General features: G+C 45.9%; 1 protein-coding gene across 1 annotated transcript; it reads left to right on the plus strand.

The window, feature by feature from the left end:
• The first annotated feature begins 6,787 nt into the window (after window positions 1-6,787).
• Window positions 6,788-12,242, plus strand: Vamp1 (vesicle associated membrane protein 1). Its single transcript, XM_036181814.1, has 5 exons — window positions 6,788-6,978; window positions 10,137-10,263; window positions 10,484-10,642; window positions 11,341-11,392; window positions 11,796-12,242. Coding segments are annotated over exons 1-5 (357 nt in total). The 5' UTR covers window positions 6,788-6,976; the 3' UTR covers window positions 11,813-12,242.
• The last annotated feature ends 630 nt before the right edge of the window (window positions 12,243-12,872 follow it).

Genomic DNA, 12,872 nt, shown 5'->3' on the forward strand with positions numbered 1-12,872 from the left:
ACACACACACACCCTTTTTTTGAGATTTAATTATATGTACGTGTATAAGTGTTTTCCTGCATGCATGTGTGTATGTAATATACATGCCTGATGCCCTCAGAGTACAGAAGCGGCATTGGATCTCCTGAAACTGGGGTTGCAGTCTGTTTTGAGCTGCGACATGGGTGCTGGGAATTGAACCTGGGTTTCCTGCAAGAGCAGCCAGTGCTCTAACTGCTAAGTCACTTCCTCAGTCTTCTAATATCTGTCTGTCTGTCTGTCTGTTTGTCTGTCCGTCCGTCCGTCCACCCCCACCCACCCACCCACCCATCTACCTATCTATCTATCTATCTATCTATCCATCCATCTATCTACCTATCTATTTATTGATTGATTATTGAGGCAGGGTCTTTGTATAGGTAGCCCTGGCTAGCCTAGAAAGTCTCTATGTAGACCAGGTTGGCCTCAAGTTCTTAGAGCTCTGTGTCTGCCACCTGAGTGCTGGTATTAAAGGCATGTGCCAACCACCCCGGCTCTTCCACCTCTGTTACTGCTGCTGGAGCCTGTTGAGTTGGCTAGCCAGGCTGGCCACCGAGGGCCCGGGATCTACCTGTCTCTGTGGAGCCAGCAGTGGGTTTACAGGCGTATGCTGCCACACCGGCTTTCATGTGGGTGATGGGGATCTGAACTCAGGCCCACAGTAAGCAGTTTATCTGCCGAGCCATCTCCCCAGCCCCAGGTATGATTTTAGAAGAGAGAGCTGATGACCTACATGAAGAAGTCATCTTGCCAGATACTCGATTATGCCTCCCTCTCCTTTTCTCCCTCACTCCACATCTCTCTCTTCCTCAGTTTACTATATCATTGTTTTGGCTTAAATCAGCAAGCAGTGTTGAAATGATTAGGAATTGATAAACATTAATTTGAGTTGAGGAGTGTTCCATGGAATAATGATACTCCAAAGCTGTTTTGTTTGTGTCGTATTGTATCACAGATGTACTTTTATTTGGAACTCTGATTTACCTAATTAAGGTTTTCCTCTTACTCGGGAGCAGAGATCTTCCAAGCCTTCCGCTTAGGTGCTCTCTCCTTGGATGCCTGCTTGGCCGTTTTTACTTCCTTGGCAGCCCTGAGAACTGCTCTCATTGAGCTTTCCTAACTTCTGGTTTCTGATTCTTCTTGGCCATCATATCAGCGAGAGATGCACCGGTGATGGCCTGATGCCCTTTGACTGTGTGGCGGCTTCTTTTCTTTTGAATTTCATCCGACTGTTTTTTGTTCTTTGTTTTCTGTAGTGGACATTCCAGTTTTACCTGCTGAGAATTCCTCAGCTGTTTAAATGGCAGTTTAAAAGGCCAAGGAACTCGCACTCACATTTTGCCTTAAAAAATTGGAAAACCAGGGCTGGAGAGATGGCTCAAAGGTTAAGAGTTCAATGCCCAGCAACCACATGGTGGTTCACAACCATCTGAATTGAAATGAGATCTGGTGCTCTCTTCTGGCTGTAGGTACACATGCAGACAGAACACTGTGTACATAATAAATAAACCTTAAAAAAAAATAAAGAAAAGAAAGGAAGAAAAGAAATTGGAAAACCTTCCCTCAGTCATGGTGTAGCCCTGCCCTTGTTCTGGGTGGATCTTGTGTCTGCTGAAACCTTAACAGTGAGGGCTGCTCACTAGTGAGAGGAAAGACCTCAAAGAGGAAGAAAAGGTCATGGGCACCTTATAGGGCAATGGGAGAGAGATTAACGTGAGTACAGTGTAATTCTCCCACTTCAGCAGCTTTTTGTCTCTTTAGAGTTGTGTACCCAACACCACAATTGATTTTTTTAAAAGATTAGCCTTATTTCTCCTCAAGTTATAAGATCCCTATAAGATCTGTGGAACATTTGTTCATGTTAGTTTCTCTGGTGGCTTAAATGGGAATGGTCCCCATAGGCTCATGTCTTGGTCCCCAGTTGGTGGAACGCTTTGGGAATTATTGGAAGGTTTGGCCTTGTTAGAGGCGGTGTATCACTGGGGTGGTCTTGGGAGTTTAAAGAATCCAGCCATTCCGACCTAGCTCTCTCACTGTCTCTGCCTCATGCTTGTGGGCCAGATGTAAGGTCTAGCTAGCTTGTTGCCATGTGTCCTGCTGACTGTCATTTTAACCCTCTGGAACTGTGAGCCTCCTGAAGCAGGCCTTCTCCTGGGCCACCACCCAGCTCCCAAATCACGACAGAGACTTATTATCAATTCTGAATGCTCGGCCTTAGCTTATGTGTGTCCCACTAGCTTTTATAACTTAATTTAACCTGTTTCTCTTCATCTACATTTTGCCCCGAGGGCTTTTTACCTTTCTCATTCTGTATGTCCTACTTTCCTGCTTCTTCCAAGTCTGTCTGTCTGGCAGCTGATGTCTCCCTCTCTTTCTCATCCTCTCTTCTCTCTCTCTGGAGCCTAGATTTCTCCTCCTACTTAGTCTCTCTGCCTGCCAGCCCTGCCTATCCCTCCTCTGCCTAGCTATTGGCCATTCAGCTTTTTACTAGACCAATCAGATGCCTTAGGCAGACAAGGTAAAACAGCAAAATATATTTAGAGAATTAAACAAATGTAACACATCTTTGCATAGTTAAAGTAATATCCCACACTAGCCCCCACATTAAATACTTTCTTTTATAGGGTGCTTTGGACGTATTTTGTCATGGCAATAGAAAACTAACAACCAGCTTCCAAATGCCTAAGCATGTCAGATACTCCACAGTGTCTTGCCTGGGGACCGTTTATCATAGGGTGTACTTTCTCCTAATCTAGTCAGGGCATGTGGTGCTGATTTGACCTTCTGGCCTCAAATGACACTCTTGTCCAGTCTCTCCTATGTGGGGAAATTACAGGTTATAACACCAGCCCCAGTTTCTTCTCACTTTTATTAATACCTGAGATGTTATAGAGTTCTAGGTTAAGCCCGGTGGTGGTGGCACACGCCTTTAATCCCAGCACTCAAGAGGTAGTGGTGGGCAGATATCTGTGAGTTCGAGGCCAGCCTGGTCTACAGAGTGAGATCCAGGACAGGCACCAAAACTACACAGAGAAACCCTGTCTCAGAAAAAAACAAAAAACAAAACAAACAAACAAACAAAAAACCCACCAAAACCAAACAAACAAACAAAAAATCAGGGTTGGGGATTTAGCTCAGTGGTAGAGCGCTGCCTAGCAAGCCCAAGGCCCTGGGTTCGATCCTCAGCTCAACAAAACAAAACAAAACAAAACAAAACAAAAAAACCAACAATAAAAAAAAAGAAAAAGAAAAGAAAAGGAATTGTAGGTTAATAATTGTTTTGCCCAGGTAAAAATATTTATTTTGTGTATATGTGAAGGTGTGTTCACTTCTGTGTACGTATATGTATGTGTGTGGAATACCTGTGAAGACCAAAAGAGGATGTCAAATCCCCTGGAACTGGAGTTACAGATGGTTGTGAGGCACCGTGTGGGCACTGAGAACTAAACCTGGATCCTCTGGATGAGCAGCCAGTGCTCTGATCTTTTGAGCATCTCTCTAGCCCCTGGAAGCTGTTGTTGCTCTTAAAGAGCCAGCGCCATGTTTTCCTGTATTGCGATGCCATTTTCTTTCCTGTTCCATTTTTATTCTCTTTTTGAAAGACTTTTAAGGCTCACTGTTTTCCTCCCTTGTTCTGAGATTACAGAGAGATGCCTCTTTGGTATGATTCTTTTTCTTTCACTGTGGTGGCTAGAGCCCACTATTTAGTCTGGAAAGCCTTGTTTAATTCTGGAAGATTTTGTTGCACTTATTTTGTAATTAATTCCATATCCATTCATTTCCTTTTCTCATATATCCTGTTTTCTCCTTTTCAAATCCTTTATTACTCAGATATTGAACTACCTGGCATGATTTTTTAATTTCCTTAATTCCTGTCTCTGCCTCTCTGATTCTTGGCATTTCTTCCCTGATTTGTTTGCAGCATATGACCACAATTTATTTCTCTTGGAACTGTCTCTGTGGAAATTCCCCAGGGCCTCTATTGCATGGGAGCTCTCCGGGGAGGTCTGCATCGCTCCTGCTGCTGCTGGGCTCTGTCAACCCCAGACCACTTGGAAATTCTTGCCATGTTGATTTTAGGAAGAGGAGATGCTAAAGCTTTCAAAGGTGACTAAAACAGGGGCTTCAGGCAAAAGTATTAAAAACACAGTTTGCGGTTATGAATTCAAATATTCAAAAGGACAAGGAGAGAGAGAGAGAGAGAGAGAGAGAGAGAGAGAGAGAGAGAGAGAGAGCGCTTCAGCAGGCACCTAGTTTGCAAATACTTTCTTTTGCAGAACATGCATGCCAGCACTTTAAAGCTCTCATTGCCTTAGTTGCCAATATAGGGTTCCAGCCTCATGTAGGGACTTTCTATTTGATTTCTAACTTTGAGGAAGACCTTTATGTTGTTTCCTTTGGTACAATGGCACCCCATGGGGCCACCATGCTCAAGCTCAATGTTCAGCTGCCTCTTGGAGTATCAGCTTTCATTTGCATTGGTCTTTAGACCATGTTTTCTTTCTTGTTAGCCCAAGAACATATTTTTTAAATGCCCCTTAGTGTCATCCCAGCACTTGGAAGGCTGAAGTGGGAGTATCATTTGCTCCATCTCAGAAAACCAAACCAAATCAAATCCTCCATGAAGGCAAAAAGATCTAAGAGCCAGGCATGGTGGTGCACACCTTTAATTCCAGCACTCAGGAGGAAGAGACAGGTGGATCTCTGAGCTTGAAGCCAGCCTGGTCTACAAAATGAGTTCCAGGACAGCCAGGGCTACACAGAGAAACCCTGTCTTGAAAAACACAAACAAAACAAAAATAGAGTTTTAGGTAACAGTTTTTAAAAAGACAATAAATGTCATGTATGCTGATTATAGTATTTAGAGAGGTACCTTGGTCACAAGGTTGGACCCAGGCTTGCCTCTAGGGTGTCCCCCCTTTCCCTTCCCTCTTTCTTTGGCAATTTGGCATCTATTAAATTGGAACACTTTGCTGTAGCTATTAGTCAGGTAGTCTCACATTGTATTTGTCATACTTCCTTATGAGCATCAAAACTTAAAAATGAATGCCAGAGGCTTGAAGGAAAATTCCAGAGGGAGAAGAGGGCTATCTTTAGTATTTTAGGAAATACTGTACCACCAAAGACTTAACATGTGGACATCTGAGTAAAAAATGTGAATCACTGCGAACTAGTCTTTGGGGGATAGGGATGTAGCTCAGTTGGCAGAGTGACTGGCTAGCATGCAAAAGGACACTGCAGAAGCGAGGCATGATGGCACACTTCTGTAACCCCAGCATTTAGGAAGGAGAAGTAGGAGGACCAGAATTTCAAGGTCATTCTTGGCCACATATCATGTTTGAAGCCAGCATGAACTACAAGAGCTTCTGTTACCAAAAAAAAAAAAAAAAAAAAGCTGGGTGGTGGTGGTGCACACCTTTAATCTCAGCACTCGGGAGGCAGAGGCAGGCGGATCTCTGTGAGTTCGAGGCTAGCCTGGGCTATAGAGTAAGTTCCAGGACAGCCAGGACTGTTTCACAGAGAAACCCTGCCTGGAAAAACAACAACAACAAAAAGCCTCTGAATGTGAAGTTGTAGGTGTTCCATTATCATGTTATTATTTTCTATTTTCCTTTGTATGAATGCCCAAAGATGAGATAAAATTTACACTGCAGACAAACCCAAGCTCTCAATAACTGTAAAATAAAAATTTTAAGGCTAAGAAAATGCATCATATTTATAGTCACATTTATAACTGTTTTTTAAGATGTGGGGCATAAAATAAGGTTGAGTTTTACAGTTGATGTCTAGGAAAGGGATACTATTGGAAGAAAGAAGAAAATTCTTTAAATATTTAGAAGGAAAAGTGGCAGAGGGGCCAGCCAGGTCTACAGAGTGAGTTCCAGGACAGCCAGGGCTACATAGTGAGATGTTGTATACACCCCACCACCACCACCAAAAAAAGGAAAAAGCTATTCCTTAATGAATTTTTGGAAGTAAAGAGGCAAGGATGGGGCTGGAGAGAGATGGCTCAGTGGTTGAGAGCATACTGCTTTTGTAGAGGGTTTGGTTTCCAGCACTCACATACACTTAAAACCATCTGTAATTCAAGTTCCAGGGGCTACATACTCTTCTGGTCTCCAAGGGCACTAGGCATGCATATATGCAGGTAAAAATTTGTACCATAAAATAATAATAAGTGAAAAAATCTTTAAAAAAAAAAAAAGAGAGAAGAAAAAGGGGAAAAATTTCAAAACAAAAAGAAACAAACAAACCGGAAAATAGGGAAGTCTAGTTTAGTTCAGGTTTCTGGTCTGGGTTAACTAAGTAGCTGTGGTTACCTAGAAGGAGCTGTTTAGGGACGGAGTTCAATTTAGGAGAAGTTACATTGGAAGATATTTGGCTTTACATTCTCAGGCAGGGAAGGTGACAGACAGGGTGGCAGTCTAGCCAGGGGACCAAGATTATGCACACAGTGCTGAACCACCGCAGCCTCTAGGATTGCTATGTCCAGGTCACCAGGGTTTCCTTTCGCCAGGCGCTGTGGGCGGGAGCAGTAAGAGTGGCAGGAGCCTCCAGCTCAGCGATTGGTTGGCAGGCACCATAAACGCCCTAACTCAAGCACTGAGGCTGCCCTTAGAATCTGAGCTGGGCATTAAACAAACCACCGTTGTATTGGCCAGTCAAGGAGCAGGAATGAATGAGAGGAGAACTGTGATTGGTCTAGTTGTAGGGGCGGTGCTGGAAGGACATGCCCCGCGTGGATTGGACCTAGAGAATTAACGTCATCCGAGAGGCGGGGTCATCGCCAATAAAGCTGGGCGTCGGCGCTGCACCTGCAGTAGAGTCCCACCGCAGTTAGAGTTCCGGGTGGTGCGTGTGAGGCGGAGCTCGGCAGTTCCGTCTGCTTCATCCGCATCGTCTCCCTGTCTGTCTCGTTGCGTTCTCCAGAGAGGGACGGACTTCCTCTGTCAGAAAAATGTGAGTTGACTCTGGTCTAGGGTCCTCGACACCTCCTTACCGACTCTCCCTCCGCAGTGTCCAACTCTGCGGGACGGAAAATGGCGCATTGCAGCAGCTGCAGCGACGCCGGGAACCACCAGCTCGCGCCGCCCCCAGACTGGGCCGCCCCGGGATGCGGGCAGCGCCCCATCCCGCACCAACTGCAGTTGGCACTCCTCTTCAGGGCGGGGGCGCGGGGGTCCCACGTTCATTGCATCCTCTCCTCTTGTCTTTGTATCATGGAAGCCCAAAGGGGAAGAAATGGGGGGGAGGTGTAGATACAGACGGGAAACTGGGAGACCCTGCATGTTGGACAGAATCTCTCTTAAAGCCTGTGGGAAGACTTTTATAGGTGCACCTGTCCATGAGTAACTCGGGTTGCCTGCAGTCTCTGGGATTGTGCATGCCCCTCACCCAAAGTATATTGTACCTGCCTCATGGTTGTGAGCAAAGCTGCAGAAACTTACTTGCTAGTTCTGTGGTGCCTTGGGAGCAGCTCAGAAAGTCTCGGGGGACAGTGACATGAGATCCTATGCAGCTGTTTTATAGTCTTAAAGACATTATGCTAAGGTGCTTTCCAGTGGTCAAGTCCTAGCCAAGTATTGGAGGAGAAATAGGGAGAACAATGAATTCTTCATTTTATCCAAAACACGTAATTTAGTCTTAGCTGATTTCAGCATCACCCACTTCTGAAGATCTGTGACTAGATATATTAAGAACTTCCCTTCATGATCACATACACATGATGAAGGGTTTCCTTTCTATTTATTGCCTGGATCTCTTGCCTGGTGCTAGATGTATTTGTTTGTGTGTGTATGCTTGCGTTCTCTCTCCCTCTCTCTTCCTTCCCTTCCTCCCTCCTCCCCTCCCTCCCTCCCCTCCTTGTTTGGCGTTTCCAGACTGGGTTTCTCTGTGTAGGCCTGGCTGTCCCAAAACTCTCTCTGTAGACCAGGCTAGCCTCGATTGAGATCTGTATGCCCCTGCCTGCCGAGCTCTGGGATTAAAGGTGTGTACCACTACACTGGGCTTCTGTTGCTTCCCTCTCTCTCTCCCTCTCTCTCTCTCTTTTAACCAGAGCTGAGGACCGAACCCAGGGCCTTACACTTGCTAGGCAAGCGCTCTACCACTGAGCTAAATCCCCAACCCCTGTTGTTTCTCTTGATGATTGAAAATAATAATAAAAAAAGATTTACTTGTTTACATAAGGATTATAACTCCCTGGATAGGTTAATGTGGAGTGTTTCTAGCTCCCAACAAGTAGTAAGTGAAGTGAGCCCTCTAAAAGCTTTACAGGCATTTCATCCTTTCTCTTTGAGTTCTGTGGTTTTAACATTCTGTGCATTTTTGACAAACCCATAGACTCCAGCTGTTTTTATTTGGGGAGGGGCGTTAGCCTGCTCACTCCAGGTGGTTTCATGTGTATTGACTGAAGGGAGACAGAGAAAGCATGATGGCTAGCAGGGGATCACGAGGTCTCTGACCTTAATCTTGTCATTGGTGCCACTGTCCTGGACTCCTTCCAACACTAGCTGCTACCAACTCATTGAAATCCCTGCCTTCAGCCTAGAACTAGATTGCTTAGCTAGCTCAGTAGCAGCGCAAGTCTTGCGGCTCCCATAGTTCTGCGTCTTCCTTTCCTCCTTCTGTGTCTAGGAAGGAAATGGGAAAGTGACTCTTTAAATGGAAGAAGCCAGTGTAATCTGTTAATATGGCCTCTCTGAGGGGCTGTAACATCTTGTTTGGAAGAAAATTTCACTTTGTTATGGCAAAGGAGATTCAAAGTATTGATTCTATTGTGATTAATCAAGGAATTTACTTTTTTGGCAACTTTGTGATAGTTTTACCTCTACCTTATTTATTCTTGGACTGCTCTGGCAAGGATGTTTTATGGAGTTTAAGAAAGTTCTGATCTCCATCAAATTTTAGATGTCTCTCCTTACCTTGCTTATGCGGCCTCCATCATGGCAGAAAGTTTGGTTCTGGGAAATTGTTAGCTGGTGGATGTCAGAGAGAAGTTTGTCTTAAAGACATCACCTTTGCTGTGCGTGTGGCCACGCCTTTAACCCCAGCACTTGGGGGACAGAGGCAGGTGGATCTCAGTTTTAGGCTAGCTTGGTCTACATAGAGAGTTCCAGGACAACTAGAGAACAGGACAGACCAGTTTCAAAAAACAAAACAAAACAAAATCCAACCCAACAACACCCCCCCCCCCCCAAAGAAACCAACCAACCAAAAAACAAATCAAGACAAAAACAAACCCACTCTGGACTATTGCCCTCTAAGGCCATGAGAACTCTTGGCCTTCAGTGGTACCAGAAGAGAGACAGTCCTCATATGCTGCGTAGTAGTGTGGTTCAAGCTTTCTCTTCTGACACAGGGGCCTAGGAGAGTATCCTGAGACACTGCCAAGTCTGAAGAAGGGTGGGATAGAACATCTATGCTGCATGCACACTGATTATTTCTAGCATTTTTACTTCTTGTCTGTGCTCTTGAAACAATTAATGTAATTGCTTTAGGCCCCAGATTCAATTTAAATGAAACCCCCATCTTCTCTGCTAAAAATAACGCAAATATCCCTGACTCATTGCATCTATATAGACTTTGCCTTTGGTGATTCTCCAAATTGTTTTTGCAGCAACTGTAGTGTACCAATTACAGTATAAAACATAATCAGTAACCAGACCCACATAAGCAGGATCACTAGCTTGCCCTTTTTATATTCAAACCAGAGTTCAGTTGTCCTTACAGGTTAGTCTTTTCTACAAATTTCTCCTCTCCTGGCTTGGGTTTCTCCATTTTATTTCATATGAAGAGCTTCTAATGGCCAGGCAAATTCCATTTAGGTCAAGGCTGGCGTATTTGTCTCTATGGCCATTTGCCAGAGGATGTGCTTGAGTTTACATCACAGGATAGGCCCAGTCAAGATCTCTTAATGGCACTGTGACCCTCAACCAAATGTTAGGAGATCTTTCATCCTTTACTTCATGTCTCTAAGCTGCATCTCAGCACTTGGGATTGCAGAGGAGCTAAACTGCCTTCTGTTTGCATTCAACCTTGGCTTTGGTGGTATAAGTGAGGGTACACATGATTCTCCTCTTGTCTCAGTCACTTTGGGTACTGTTTGCTTCTCTCCACAGGTCTGCTCCAGCTCAGCCACCCACTGAAGGAACAGAAGGGGCTGCCCCAGGTGGGGGTCCTCCTGGTCCTCCTCCTAATACGACCAGTAATAGACGACTACAGCAAACCCAGGCACAAGTGGAGGAGGTAGGCACCTGGCCCACTCTATGAGAGTTTCCAAACCTAGAAGCTTAGAAACAGGAAGCATCACCTCCTCTGTTCTCCTCTTTCTTAAAGGGAGAAAGGTTCTGACAGGCAAAGCATCCCTTGGATTCACATGCCTTGGCTTGTGATCTCCCAGGTGTTGTTCATTTCCCCTGTCTGTAGTGGGGAAATCTCAGCAGCTCTGTTTCTGCAACCCCCTCAGGTGGTGGACATCATGCGTGTGAATGTGGACAAGGTCCTGGAGAGGGACCAGAGGCTGTCAGAGTTGGATGACCGAGCTGATGCCTTGCAGGCGGGAGCATCACAATTTGAGAGCAGTGCCGCCAAGCTGAAAAGGAAGTACTGGTGGAAAAACTGCAAGGTGAGGTTCCCTGCCCCCTCCGGCTTTTCCTGGTCTCACTTGTAGGAGGCAAGAAAACCACTAGCTCCCTTCTGAAATCTGGACGCCTCCTTGATATGCAGTACCTATATTGGCCAGCAGGGTAGGCTAGAGGATTCAGACCCACAGAGAAAGAAAGCCCTAGGTAGAGGGATTTAGCATTTAGACTTGTGAAGTAGCTTTTTCCAGAAATTTTCGCCTGGCTCTTCCTCAGACCCCCAACAGCAAAACACTGGCTCAGTATATGTATTCAAATACCCACAGCTTCTGTGAGTGCAGCAGACACGTCACAAGATTTGCATTTGGGGCTGGAGAGATGGCTCAGAGGTTAAGAGCACTGGCTGCTCTTCCAGAGGTCCTGAGTTCAAGTCCTAGCAACCACATAGTGGCTCATGACCATCTGTAATGAGATCTGATGCCCTTTTCTAGTGTGCAGGCAGAACACTGTGTACATAATAAATAAATAAAATCTTAAAAAAAAAAAAGATTTGCCTTTCAATTGGAATTCCAAGAAAGAATGAACAGGCATCAGGAACTGAACAAAAGTGAGGCTGAGGGTCCTCTGCTCCTTCTTACGATCCTCTGAGAAGCAGAGGCCTGTGGGTGTCCTCACATCTCTAGTCCTGTTCTCCTTTTCCGTCCTAAGTCCCAGGACTCATGTTCTGTCTGTGTTTCCTCAGATGATGATCATGCTGGGAGCTATCTGTGCCATCATCGTGGTAGTTATTGTGAGTAAGTATCGCTGAGGTTTCGATGGGGTGAAGAGGTGGGAAGGTCCTGGAGTCTTCTCCCAGCCCTGCCTGCCTGCCTGCCTGGGGAGTGGGGCTGCCCTGACAGAGGTATGGAGACTGCTGCTGTGGGACCATCACCTGGTTTGTGGGGGAGGAAGGGCAAAGACAAGGAAATTCCTTGATGGACAAGCCTCTCCCTGTAAAGAATTGTGGGGAGATGGCCCCTCCGGCTGTGGAGTGGGGATGGGCTGTTTGTCACTGGCTTGGGTCCAAGGCAGACCTTAGTGCTGGGGTACCTGTAACTGAGAGGTCCGACTGTCTAGGAACGCGGTGTAACTTACCCTCTTGTTTTCTCCCGTCTCTCTTTCCTTCTTCGTCTGGGACTTCCTGATTCCTGTGTCCAGTCTACTTTTTTACTTGAGAATGTGCCATCCCTCCCTGTTCTCCATTGCCATCAAGCTCATGTCCTTTTCTCTCGGTTTGCTCTCTCAACAAGCCCTCCCTCTGCCTTCTCCATTCAGCCCAGGCTTCTCCGCCATCCACCCCTCCTTTTTTGTTGCATACATCTGCACTCTCTTCCTTGACACTGGAAATGCTGCTCGTGGCACAGTCTTGAAGTCACTACCAGTTTTTGTGTATCCCAGAGCTTGAAAGAGTTGCGGCTAAGTGGGGGTGGGGTGGGAATGGCAGAGGTGAAGTGTCTGAGAAGTTGGCATGGCTGAGGGAAGGAGAAGGGAATTTGTGTGCATAGGCCTCCTAGAAAGGCTGGCTTCAGCAGGAGGGGAGCACACTGGCTGGGAAGTAGTAGCCTGCTGCCTGACACACACACACACACACACACACCAAACACACACATACACAACACACACACACTCACACACGCATACACACACACACTCACACACACACACATACACACACACACACACACAAACACACACCACACACACACACACACTGGTTGGGAAGTAGTAGCCTGCTGCCTGTTTTACACACACACACACACACACACACACACACACACACACACACACACACTGGTTGGGAAGTAGTAGCCTGCTGCCTCACACACACACACACACACACACACACACACACACACGCATACACACACACACACACACACACATACACACACTGGTTGGGAAGTAGTAGCCTGCTGCCTGACACACACACACACACACACACACACACACACACACACACACACACACACAGAGTTGGTAACCACTGCCCTGCTGCCCTCATTTGGAACTTTTCCCTCACACCAGGCCTGTCTTGGGTCCCAGAGGTCTGTTTAAAGACCAACTTTGAATCCCTTTTAGAAAGTCAAACTTGTATTTTGTAGTTACTGCTTATCTGTCAGTCCAAGATTTTTCTGTGTCTTTGGGGAACTTTCCAGCCTTTCACTTTGTCCTCTGAAGGCTGTGAAAACAAGTGCTTCCTGGTTATAAAACAGCAGGAGACCTTACTTCCTTCGG

This window comes from Onychomys torridus, chromosome 3 (genome assembly GCF_903995425.1).
Source record: "Onychomys torridus chromosome 3, mOncTor1.1, whole genome shotgun sequence".
Classification (NCBI taxonomy): Eukaryota; Metazoa; Chordata; class Mammalia; order Rodentia; family Cricetidae; genus Onychomys; species Onychomys torridus.

Excerpts from the sequence above, each read along its gene's own strand:
- Vamp1 (XM_036181814.1), top strand. Across the intron at positions 10,264-10,483 it reads CCCAGGCACAAGTGGAGGAG|GTGGTGGACATCATGCGTGT; the intron begins GTAGGCACCTGG and ends CAACCCCCTCAG. Across the intron at positions 10,643-11,340 it reads ACTGGTGGAAAAACTGCAAG|ATGATGATCATGCTGGGAGC; the intron begins GTGAGGTTCCCT and ends GTGTTTCCTCAG.